This window comes from Hydra vulgaris, chromosome 10, assembly GCF_038396675.1.
Source record: "Hydra vulgaris chromosome 10, alternate assembly HydraT2T_AEP".
Lineage (NCBI taxonomy): Eukaryota > Metazoa > Cnidaria > Hydrozoa > Anthoathecata > Hydridae > Hydra > Hydra vulgaris.
Window position 1 is genome coordinate 28,262,117 of NC_088929.1, and position 12,659 is coordinate 28,274,775.

The 12,659-nt window shown below is 27.6% G+C and overlaps 1 protein-coding gene across 1 annotated transcript in view; it reads right to left on the minus strand.

The window, feature by feature from the left end:
• LOC100198299 (dynein regulatory complex subunit 2) overlaps nucleotides 1–12,659 on the minus strand; it is a 43,930-nt gene that overhangs the window by 26,500 nt on the left and 4,771 nt on the right. Inside the window, exons 2-7 of the mRNA XM_065807688.1 lie at nucleotides 11,509–11,679; nucleotides 11,340–11,424; nucleotides 4,081–4,219; nucleotides 3,597–3,671; nucleotides 3,306–3,428; nucleotides 3,029–3,106 (exon numbers count right to left, since the gene is read on the minus strand). Of these exons, the coding sequence (XP_065663760.1) occupies nucleotides 3,029–3,106; nucleotides 3,306–3,428; nucleotides 3,597–3,671; nucleotides 4,081–4,219; nucleotides 11,340–11,424; nucleotides 11,509–11,679 (671 nt within the window). The remainder of the gene's footprint in view (nucleotides 1–3,028; nucleotides 3,107–3,305; nucleotides 3,429–3,596; nucleotides 3,672–4,080; nucleotides 4,220–11,339; nucleotides 11,425–11,508; nucleotides 11,680–12,659) is intronic.

Consider the following 12,659-nt stretch of genomic DNA (forward strand, 5'->3'; position numbering starts at 1 on the left):
TATATATATATATATATATATATATATATATATACACACATACACATATAAAACAAAAATAATATTTGTAAAAGTTTGGTTTTAGGTCACAGAAAAACAAGATATAGAATTATATGAAGAATATCAAAAAAATATTTCTCCTAATATTTCTCTCAATGACAACTATAATCCAGTTAATGTTAACTTTACTTTAAAACAAGACAATAAAATTAAATAGATGGTTGAAAGGCTTCTAAAGGATAAATTAGGTGTCTATGCTTTCCTTGTAACACGATTTTTAGAAAAGAAGTCAAGAAGAAACACTATGTCAATAAAAAACACAGCAATGGCTAGTATAAGGTAATCATATGGATTATTATTTTGTTGAGCAGCAAAAGTTCGGATGATGAATTAATAAAAATAAATATAAACTAGCTTATTTTATAGGTTTGGGATTTCACCTGCTGCAACTGCAGCAATTGCTACAAGTTATCTGCAAGATTTAATTGAAGCAGGATTTCTCACTCCTGAATACTCTTACCTTGCTTTGATCCTTCTAAGTTGACGAGAGCGAGGAAAAAAGTCATGGTAGTAGCAAAGAATAATGACAATTTTATTTTTCCAAATGCAGATAATATTGGCATTTACTATGATGGAAGAAAAGATTCAACAAGAGCGATGATAAATAATTCAAATAGACAGCTACATCCTATTATTATCAAAGAGCAACACATTACTGTGACTTTAGAACCTGGTGGTCGATATCTTGGTCATTTTACTCCAAATGCACATACTCATTCAGATAAGCCAGCTAAAAGGTATTTATAATTTGCTGCAACAATATAATCTTACTGAATCATGTTTAGTACTTGGAGCTGATAGTACTTTAATTAACACCGGCTGGAAAGGTGGTGCTATAACACATCTTGAAAAGCTGTAAGGTCACAAATGCCACTGGGTCATATGCATGCTTCATTCAAATGAGTTATTTTTAGGTCACCTTATAGAAGGAATTGATGGACTAACATCATGAAGTACTGGCTTTGTAGGTCCTGTGGGAAAACGTCATGCTGATGTTAATAAAATGGAGTACAATCCTCAATTTGAAGCTCTTCCAGAGGAAGAGAGCTTTGCTGACATTCCAGAAACAATACAAAAAAATATGTCAACAGATCAAAAACAAACCTACAAATTATGTAAAGCAGTTAAGATCGATGCATTGCCACCTAATTTTAGAGAAATTCAATGTGGCCCCCTAAGTCATGCCAGATGGCTCACTACTGGCATGAGAATAGTCTTTATGTGGACAAGGAAACATGACTTAACTGATCAGAATTTGAAAAATCTTGAGTTACTTGTCTTATTTTGTTTACAATTTTACTTTATACTTTTTTTTGACATTAAAGTTAAAGACAGACTTGAAGATGCTTCCAATCACATTCTGTCTTAATTGAGAATTCTTAGAAATCAACCTGTTATAGAAAGAGAAATAGTGACTCCCTACATCCAGTTAGGCACTTGATATGCGAACCATGAAAGTTTATTAATCTCTTTATTATCTAGTAATAATGCAGAAGATCGCAACTTTGCAGTTGACCGAATTTTGGAATAAAAGGGTAATGATATCCTTGGAGACATGCGAATCAGACCAAGAAAAACACCTAAACTGAACTTTGCAGCAACTACTCTTCAAGAGCTAGTCAAATGGGAAAATGGTGTAGTACAAGAACCTGTTTTTACTTGTTCACTCACTAAAGATAAGTTGGTATTGCTAAGATTGACACCTCTAATAACTCCTTCTGTAAAAATTCATACTCAAAGTACCGAGAGTGCTGTAAAGCAAGTGACAGTAGCATCCATGTCAGTAGTTGGACCAGATGCAAGAGATGGATATATTAGAGCTAGAGCTCAACATAGAGAGTTGCTACCTGTTTTTAAAACAAAGAAAGAAACTTTAATAAATTTTCAATGTCACTAGATTTGAAAGATATGTTATTTTACTTATTGTTTTTTTAATAGTGTTATAGTAGTGTTATCAAAATATTATTTGGGTAAGATGGGATAAACCTCCTGTTTTTTGGGGAAACCGCATCACTGGCACCACCTTTATTTCTAATGAAACAAAAAAAAAACAACTGTTATAATCAAATTTGTTAATCATTAAAACCTCATAGAAAATTGAAGACCCCCTTCCCTGAAATGTCTAGAATCTGCATTGCTGGTAGGATTCATGCAAGATAATGACTTTGAAACAAGGATCAAAAAAAAATTGCAACTGGTCTAAAAACATTATTTGCATTTAATATTTCATCGCAATGAAAAAGAAGGACTTGTAAAACATAATAAAGGATAAATGTGAGAAACAAGATTTTACTAAATTTTGCAATTTCTAAAAGTGCAAATTTGGGTATCAAAACTTTTTTTGATCAAAAATATTTTTAAGAAAACCCTATTTAAAATTTGATTTTACATAAGAATACACTTTTTCTTAAGCTTTTAGAAAAAAAAAAAATTCTCGCTGTACCCTATTGATCAAAACACATACAAAGAACAAGAAGTATAAGTAGCAACTGAAAGAACTTTTACTACGAATGCACCATTTTTATAAGAACACATTTTGTTGTGTTTGTGATTTAAAGAATCTGTTAGATTTACAGTTACTTTTTGTTGTTTTTTTTTTGTTTTAAACTGCATTATTACATACCATATTTATGGAGAATGAGAATTTCAACAGGATTTTTATTTATCTTATGAAAAATACAGATTTTACATATTGTTTTTTTGAGACTTTAATAAAAAATAGTAAAATGGTCATAACTTTTTTGGATGTCCTAAAATAATTTTAAAAATTTGTGAAAAACACCTCTACATACCTAAATTCTAGAATAAAAATTTTTATTTTTTATCACTGAAAGTAACACATTTTTTACTCTCTACTTTTAATAAATAACTAAAATTGATTGATTAATTTCAATAAACATTAAAAAAATGGTTAATTAATAGATAACTTATTGAGAAAATTGTTCTACAAACAGTAAAAAATAACAACCTCTTTAATAACTCTATTTTTTTCTTCATATTCTTTTGTAATTGAAGCCATTTTAGCCTTTACTTGACTTATTCTGTCCTAAAAACATAATTAAAAAAATATTTTAATTTTAAATGATGATATCTTGAATAGTATTTTCAAAATAACCAGTTGTTTTTATTCAACACTCTTATTAACCAATACGCACAAACTTTTAAGACTAGTTTTATAATAGGATGGTTTAACAATAGTATTAAAAAAATACAAACCAAAAAAATTTTCTTTTTAATCAAGATACCTGTATTCTTTGTATTTTCCTCATCTGCATATCCATTTCTTGTGTGTTTCTATCATCTTTTATTTTCAATGTTTCAAAAGCATTTTTGCGTTCCTCTGTTTGATCGTTATAGTTTTTTAAAGCCTTGTTTAAACCATAAACTTAACATTTTTTTATTATTGTATAACAACTTTCATATATATAACTTAATCAAACAAATAAATTTTTTTAATTACTCCAAAAGATTATGATAAATAGATTGTGGAAAACAGATGTATGTTATAGAAAAGCTTAAAACAAAAGAAAAATTACTGTTTGAAAACTCTTCCACAGCTCTTCAACTTGACCCTCCAACTGTATTCTTAAAGCATGCTTTTCCTCTAAATTCTAATGTGAAAAAATAGATTAAATTCTGTTATAAATAATACTACTTTCCCAGAAAATACAGGGTGTTTTAGATGTCTAAAAGACAAATAATCCAGATAGGTCTTTAAAGACCTATACTAGGTTATATGCAAATTTTAAATAATATTGTTTTATTAGCAATAAATTTATGATAGCTTGTTAGGTTTTGCTAAAAAACAGTTTAATATTAAGAAAATGTTTGTATCTCTTATATATCATATATTAGATCTTGATAGAGAAAAGATATATATATATATAGAGAGAGAGGGGGTGGAAGTGATCCTTTATTACTAAAACACATTCAGTTTAACAATCTCAATATGGAATCCAAATTTCATTGTAAAAGTTCAATATAAAAGTGATAATAAGTTAACCAGAAAATATTAAAAACCTTATTTTTAACTTCGTCATATAAGCTATGGAATTCTTGACGAGCATCTGATTCAGCTTCTTCAAAGTCATGCTCCATAGTAAACAATATGTCTGCCATTTCTTCCATTTCTTTTCCGTGTTGTTCAATCAAACTAGTTCTATTTTTAAAAATTTATAAACCACATTTTGATTAAAATAATCATCAATTTGTAGAACTTTTTTTTTTAACTAAATTTAACTAAAAAATTTATTATAACTGAATAATTATGTTTAAAAAAAAATTAAGAAATGTTATAAGTATAAAATGAAAATGAATAATAACTTCAATTTTTTTTTCATTTTTTATTTAAGAAATATAAAATGCTAATTTTGTTAGGCAATCTTTGGTAATAATATAAATGATTGTTAAATCTGTCTGTTAATTTGCCAGTTCTGCTATTGGAAATATTTTTACTTGTACAACTATTTAAGTTTTTTTTTCCCAGTATATGCAAAAAACTAATAAACAATAAAAAATGACACAATAACCACTTTAGATAACAAATTATATTTTCTTATTACAAGTAATATGATTTTTAAGATGCAGCAGTCTAAGTTTTGAGTTCAATTCTCATCATGCCCGCAGTAATACCACTACCACAATTTATTTTTACCGAAAAATAAAATGAAATCCAACAAAAATGTAAAAATAAAAAAAATATTTTATTTTATTTTTACATTTTCTACATTTTATCTTTACCATATATTACTGGATAAATATTTTGAAAACTTTCTTTAGTCCTTCATTTTTAGATAACTTTGGTGAAACGTTAGTTTTAGTTAAAATAGGTTGTCAACTTAGATTGCCATTTAATGTAGTAAACAAAAAAAAAAACAGTGCTGTTCTTTGTAATTTTGCGTATGAAATGCTTTTTCCTATTATTAAGGTAGTAAATTATCAAGGTAGAAAATCTTTGAAAAAACATTGTTTCTTCTAAAAAGCTAATTGTAAGACATGTATATTCTGATGCAAAATGTATACATGGCTGAAATCATTATCTGTAAAAACATTTAGTTTTTTCTTTTTTTTATCCATTTATTCGATTAAAAATTGAAAGTTACAAATTTTTTATAATTTTACGAAACTAGGTTAGCAGGGTGTTACCCAGGAATAAAATTTATACAGCGTTACCATAATATTGGGAATTTAGGTTGCTGTCAGCTGGCGAGTATAAAAAAAAAAAAAGTCGTTCATTACAAAAGTTTCTAGTTTAAACGATTATTTACAATAACCGTGTATGGGTGTAAATATAGAATTCTTTTTTGTTCATTTACTTTTAAATTATAAGTGTAAAATTTAAATTTTTACAATAGAACTTTCAGATTGGTTCAAATTGCTACAAACAAAAATTGTAAAAACACGGCTGGAATACAAATAAGTCACCACGAATTTTCCGTGAAAAAAATTACAAACATTAAATATTCACCATTTGTCTGTAGTCTTAAATAAAAAAATCAATATATGAGATTTACATTGTAAATTATCAATTTACAACATAATTCTCATACTTTGATTTTTATGTTTTAACTCATTGACAAAGTACTCTAACAAATCGTTGTCAAAACACTCCTTCGGACCTTCTGTTGCAATCATCATCAAGCTTTCTAATGTGCTTTGGCTTAGCTGATTTCGAAGATGGTTTTTAACTATTCTTAATTTTGAAAAAAATCTTTCAATGCAAGCTATACTCAAAGAAAATATAATGAGTAACTTAGTTAAAAACATACAATTACCATAAACACTTATCAAAGCAGGGTCCTTATTAATCACTTCCCATAACCCTTGAGGTATAAAATTGTTTCTTGACTTAATTAAATTATTGAATACCTGTTGATCTTTTTCTTTTGATATACGTATATCGAAACTGTTTTCTCATTCTCAGTGTTTAATAAATAACATAATTTTGAAACTTTCAAATTTGGTTTTTGTCTCGGTTTCTGAGATATCTGGAACTTAAATGTGTAATGCTCCAAATTTGTTACTGCTTTTTGGTTTGCCATAGTGAGTTATAAGTTGCTCTAAGCTTTCTTTACCATAACTAGACAGTTGGCTGAGTGTTTTAGGTAATCGTCTTGGGTCAAAAATCAAAAGCAATTGCCAAAATTTCATTTGCACGAAAGTGTTTTTTAGTTCACTTTTAAAACTGTTATCAAAAGATCTAAAAATGTTTAACTCAAACTCATTTAGGTCAAAGTTTTTATTTTTTTAATTGGCTTGAGGCTAGTAATGAAAAAGTTATTTCATCAGTCACTGATTTCATTTCAATAAATTTGTGAAAACCTGTGAAATACTTTTATCGATTACCCAAAATTAAATCATCTAAACTATGATTAGCTTGATTGACATAAGTTGGAATGTTGCTGAGACTAATTCCTACTTGCGAACTTTGTAGTGCTAGCACAAGTGGGCAAATTGCTTCAAACACATCTAAGAGCAATAATATTGTTGCAATGTTAGATTGTGAACTCGCTTGTATAAATAGCCCAAGTGCTTCTGCTTCTTTTTGTTTGGTATAGCATGTTGACAAAGCGTGTAAAATCGGTTTATAATCTTTGAACACAACTAAACAAGCTTGATCGTGTGCAGTCTAATAAGTTACATAGATTTTGGAGCATTCTTGCAGCAAATGCATGGCTAGTGTGCAGTACTTAAAAAACTTCCATAGATTAAATAAAAAATATATACCTCCATAATAGTAGGAAAGTCCTTAAAAATATGTTTAAAACATAATGCAAGTTTATGACTTGTACACATAACCCAAACACACAGTGGCACATCATCCTCAATGTAGGTTTTTAAACTTCCTTTTACACCAGAATTTATGCTTGTTGTGTCCATACAAGCAAAGCGAGCATTATTAAATGAGATATTATTAGCTCTAAAAAAATTTTGAATAACATCAAAAACATTTGCAGCTGATAGACTAGAACCGATGAGCTTACTTAAAAGAACTATCCCTATAAAATGTTCTTTAAGGATGCTGTTGTGTTCGAAAGTGGCATGTATAGTTAACTGTTCAATCAAAGTAATGTCAGAAGTTTTATCCGAATAAAAAGAAAAACTTCCACCACTTCTAAGTGGAGTAAAAGATTTTTGACAAAATCAAAGATAATGTTTATATACTTAGCAATATATTTTGGAGACATGTATGTTGCATTTGCTGGGCCAGACAAAACGTGCGCCTTAACTTCCTTGCAACCACACGCAGCAATAAGTTCAATAATGTCTGAAAATTTATTAGTATACGCCCAGTTTTTCATGATTAACAGATGCGTGACTCGAAAGAAGGTTTTAATAAAGAAGCAAGAGTTACTTGTTTTTAATATTTCTTTTGCAAGGGTATTTTCATGCAGCATTTTCCAGATACTCGAATCTTGCTTAGACATTTCATCAAAAACTTGTTTATCTTTTAAAGCTGTAGTATGCCTATGCATATTTAAGTGATCGCTAGCACGCTCCGAGGGGTGATCTGCATATTTGCCAGGGTTTTCAATAAATGCACGATTACTTTTTTTCCAGGAGCAAACAATATACAAACTTTACAAAACCAAACTTGTTTTGATGACGAATAAAAAAAATCGGGAAATAACATCTCATACTTTTCTGTTGTTTTAAGTCGTAGGTCATCTACATTTTTAATTGGTATTTGTGCTGGTTTGACTTTTTTTTCTTTTTTCAAGAACTGAAGTTAAAGGAACTGCATATACATTGTTTTTGCTTTCTGCTAATGTAGACTGCTGAGGACTTTCACTAACTGCTGATGTAGGCTGAAGAGGACTTTTGCTTACTACTAATTTATATTGTTGACTATAGTTTTGCACACTTGTTGTTTCTTTGTGTTTTTCAAATAACGCTACAATATTTTTTGATTGAATTTTATTATATTTCTTTTCAAAATAGTATTTTCCATTATTTGAAGGCGTTTTGTTGCTTTTATTTTATTGACTTGAATCTAAATTATTAATAAAACATCAAAGCCTTTCGAGAATATTAAGGTCTTTGAAGCGAAACTTTTTTTCAATAGAATAGAATTTTGTTTGAATAGAATGTTAAAAAGTCAAAAAACTTTTCGTTACTTTAGTCAAATAAAACGTCTACATCTTTTGAGTTAATTTTTTTTAACTGAATAGAATTTCGGTCGAATAAAATGTTAGTAATAAGAACTTTCACTGTTATATGGTATTTTAGAATTAAATTCAATAAATAACTATGGCCAGGGGAGATTTGACCGCGCAAGTAAATCATAGCGACAAATTTCTCTAAGTTGTAATTTGAGTATGAGTAAATTGAAAGAAAAAATTGATTTTTGTATTTGTTAATTTTGTTTTAGTAAATTAAACTTTTTTATTTGTTTATTACAATTTTTGATTTGTTTATTTAAAAAAAAATTGTAAAAGTTTATGTAAATATAGTATTCTTTTTTTATGTTTTACGCAAATAATTTATAACATTTAAAAACACAAACAATTTATTAACTTAATTAATTATAAAATGCTTACACTAAAATGCTTTACCAGCAAATTTAGTTTTTACTTTACCAGCAAATTTAGCAAGTTTACTAGTAGCATTTTTAGTTACCTTAATAAAAAACTTTTTATACTTTTATTTTAAAGTAATTTTGAAATGACATTTACCTCCACAAAAGTCATTTTTTGAATAATTACTAAAATCTTTGTTACTTTCCTAACTAAAGATAAACAGCATTCATTGGTTTAAATTTTTTTTATTGTAAATAAAAAGTCTAAAATAAAAAACACGAATAAAAAAACAAATGTAACAAGCAAAATGAAAAAAATAAAGAACAACTGGCGTCAATTAAAAAATAAAGTTTTTATTTTATTTTTGAATAAATTGCTACGCTTTTTGAATGACTTTGAATTGAATGACTTGCTACGCTTTTTCTTTTGTAAAGATAGTAATTGTTTTCAATCAACTAAATTTTTTTCTTTGTTTTGTGTACTAAGTATTTCTACGTTTCTTGCGTAACACTTAAAATTCAAGTCTGTTAATAATAGGATTAAAGGCTGTTTTTTTTAATGATTTTTTAAACTTTTGGGAAACTTAAAAAAATTGGGGATTCCGCATTATATGCAGTGTCATCAGGCTATTTAACACCCTGGTTAGTTGTCACTAATAGAGGTAAAAACTAGTCATTGGAGTGACACCTAAACAAAATAAACAAACAAACAAAAAAATCAACAGCAATATTAATAAATAAAAGCAAGCATAAATTAAATTGATTAAAAAAAACAAAAACAATTAAGCTATAATAAATTAAATAAAAAGACAAAAAAATATGAAAATACTCAATTAATAACAACAGCAAACAACAATATAAATAATTAGCAACAATAGCGCAAATAATAATAAACTTTACACAAACAAAAAAGGCAAACACAAAAACTACAAAATGAAAAAAAAAATTACAAAACGAAAAGACAAACACAAAAACTTCTCAAAATAAAATAAAAATCTTATGTTAAATTTTGGCGGAAACAGAAAGACATAGAAAATTTGTAGCAACTTATTCTTATGTTTTAATTAGTTCTTTATATTATTTTTTCAAACATTCTTCAAACTTTTTTTCTTTTAACTCAACGCTTTGCTTTTAATCGACTTTTTTTATTTTGTTTTTGTTTTATTAAATCTGTTTGTTCATTTTATACTTTTATTCATTTTCTTGTTTTATTTTTTCTTCAATCTTTTAGTTTGCTTAAACCTTTAAATATTTTTCTCATTTTACTATATTTTTAACTAATCTTTTTTATTCTTTTTTCTCTTTTTTTCCTTTTCACCGTTAAATAAACACTTCTGCCATTTGCGATGTGATTGCAAAGGAATCTAATACAAGCAATCTAGTTGTCAAAAAATAAATTTTTGGCAAATAAAATCTTTCTACTTTCAAATCTTAATGTTTTTCAACTCAAAACTTGAATACTTGTAGACCTAGATTGAACTAGTCAATGAGCAGCCAATTGTCAAAAATAGATCAAAATTACATATATAGTCTATTGCACCAATGTCAAACTAATGTTACTTACCTGGGTCTGTATCAATTCAACAACTTGTTATAAAACCAGGTGTCTGATTAAACTAACCATGTCTTTTCCCATTTTCTCTAAGCCAATATTTTGTTATTGGTAACTTTATTGCTCGTCACACTGAATAGTTAAACTCTTATAACACTAACCTTGCTGACTCTAAAGTTCAAAACTTTTGTTTTTCTGAATCTCATAGTCAAATAGTTAACTTTATAACTTATTTTCAAGACAACCTAAATAACTTATCTTTGCTCCTTGATTTGTTTCTTGACTCTGACCCTAGCTTATGCTCAATTTCTCCTAGTTCTCCTTTAGATGTGTTTATCATGCTATGATCTCACTAAAAAATTGATCTCAAACTTAGTTTACATAAGATTCACCTTATCATCATACTTTTTACTATTACCTAAGATTTACTTGGACTTTTATATGTCCATTATTCTCAAATTACTAAATCATATTTTATCTCAGAAATTAGTTCATAGAGACTTTTGGAAGATCTTTAACAATATCATTAATAAAGAAAAGTCTCACATTTCATCTCTTATTTATGGATCTAATCTTTTTACTTCTCCTAAGGATAAGACAGAATTATTTGCAAAATATATTTCCTCTAACCTATCTCTTGAATGGCAACAAATTTCCTGTCATCCCAAAGAAACAAGTTAAATGTTGTCTTGAAGATTTTAAGTTGGAAATATCTTTAGTAGTTTCCGCTGCTAAAGTTATTTCCAACTTAAAATCTTCAAGACAACATTTCTGTTGCAGTTTTGCAAAAGTGTTCTCCAGAACAATCTTGATTACTCTTTAAACAATTTAACAAGTTCACAGAACCTTGTTTCCCTGACTACTGGAAAATAGCACTTGTTCCAATTTTAAAAACTTAAGAGACCAAACTCATTATTGCCTGATCAGACTTCTTACTATTATAAGCAAAGTTATTTACATAATCCAGATATATATCTCTCAGAATTAAGAAAAAAGAGCTTGGCAAAAATTGCCGACCTTAAACTGTTAGAGGTCACCATCCGGTCGGCAAAAATGACTTTGAAACAAAGGTTTTACCATAAAACATAGAAAAAAGGTCAGCAATTTTTTGATGACCTCAAACACTTTTAGGTCGGCAGTTAGGTCTGAGGGCTGTATATATATAATTTTTATGAAAAAAAAAAAAAAAAAAAAAAAAAAAATAATTACCTTTCCTTTTTAAACTCATCATTAAGGGCATCAAACTCTTTCGCAAAATCCTCATCAGCTTGTAATAAACGAACACTTTGAAACTCTGTAAACAATAACAGATTAAAATTTTTTTTTTTAAATCACACCTTATTTTACCAATACTTAGAGAATAATATATTTAATGTACCTAAAAGTTTCCGTAGGTTATAAAGATGACTTTTAATTGCAGTCTGGTGTTGATCTTCAGCTTCTTCAATATCTTTAAGTAGTGATTTTATAATTGCATCTTTTTGATCAACTATTCTATCAAATGTGTGGTTCAAAACCTCAATATCTTTCTTTAACTCAGAAGATTTTGCTAAAAAAAAAAATCTTTGAATACATTAAGACAAATAATCAGAATACAAGTTAAGAGAAAAAGTTATGGCAGCAACAGCTTTTAAAAATGTGGTTTTTATCTTTAATTTAAAAAGTTGATATTTTTCAAAATCTGCTTTTTAAACAATTTAATATTATTGCAATTATAATTGACATTATTATCATTTAATTGTTTTTATTCACACCTTTTAAAATTATTTTTATAGTAACTTTAAAGTGCAAATATTTTCCTTTCATTTTCACTTGTAGCTTGTTGAAGTTGCACAATTACACATTTTTCTCTTTTAAAGATGTTATAAGGAAAACAGTAACATAGCTGCTATACATCATGTTAATATTGATTTTAATTTTATTTCAATTCACCTCCCTAGGCCACGAAGGCCACTACAGTCAAGGAGGCTACTTATAGTTGTGATAACAACTCTCTCACTCAACTCTATAACTCCAAAAAACGAACCTTGACAAACAAGGCCATTGTGCGGAGAAATAAGTTGAGTGCGGTTCTGCCAGGGACGTAATGGGGATTGCATTTAATTTACTCAATAAACATTAGATAAAACTTACAAAAATATATCTAAGATTTTCATTATGTTTATTTCAGTTTTTTTTATATGCAACCTCATATTTACTACTTTGAACTGCTTGATACTTTTAAACAATTTTAGTACTTAACAATTATTTAAAATGAATAAAACTTGTATAATATATACAAGTTTTATTCATTGTAATATGCACACAATTTACATTAAGGTGTACCAAAAGTGATATCTGTAAAATTTGAAAAAACTAAACTTTTTGAAAACAAATGTCCATTACGTCACTATATTGACTTGTATGGAAAGTTTTACCCATTCTTTATTATGTTTTTTAATAAATCTATTGATAATCCCAAAATAATGCAATTTTATTGCAAGTGTGATACATGCTTATTTTTTTTAGAAGCATACGAAATTTATGAAA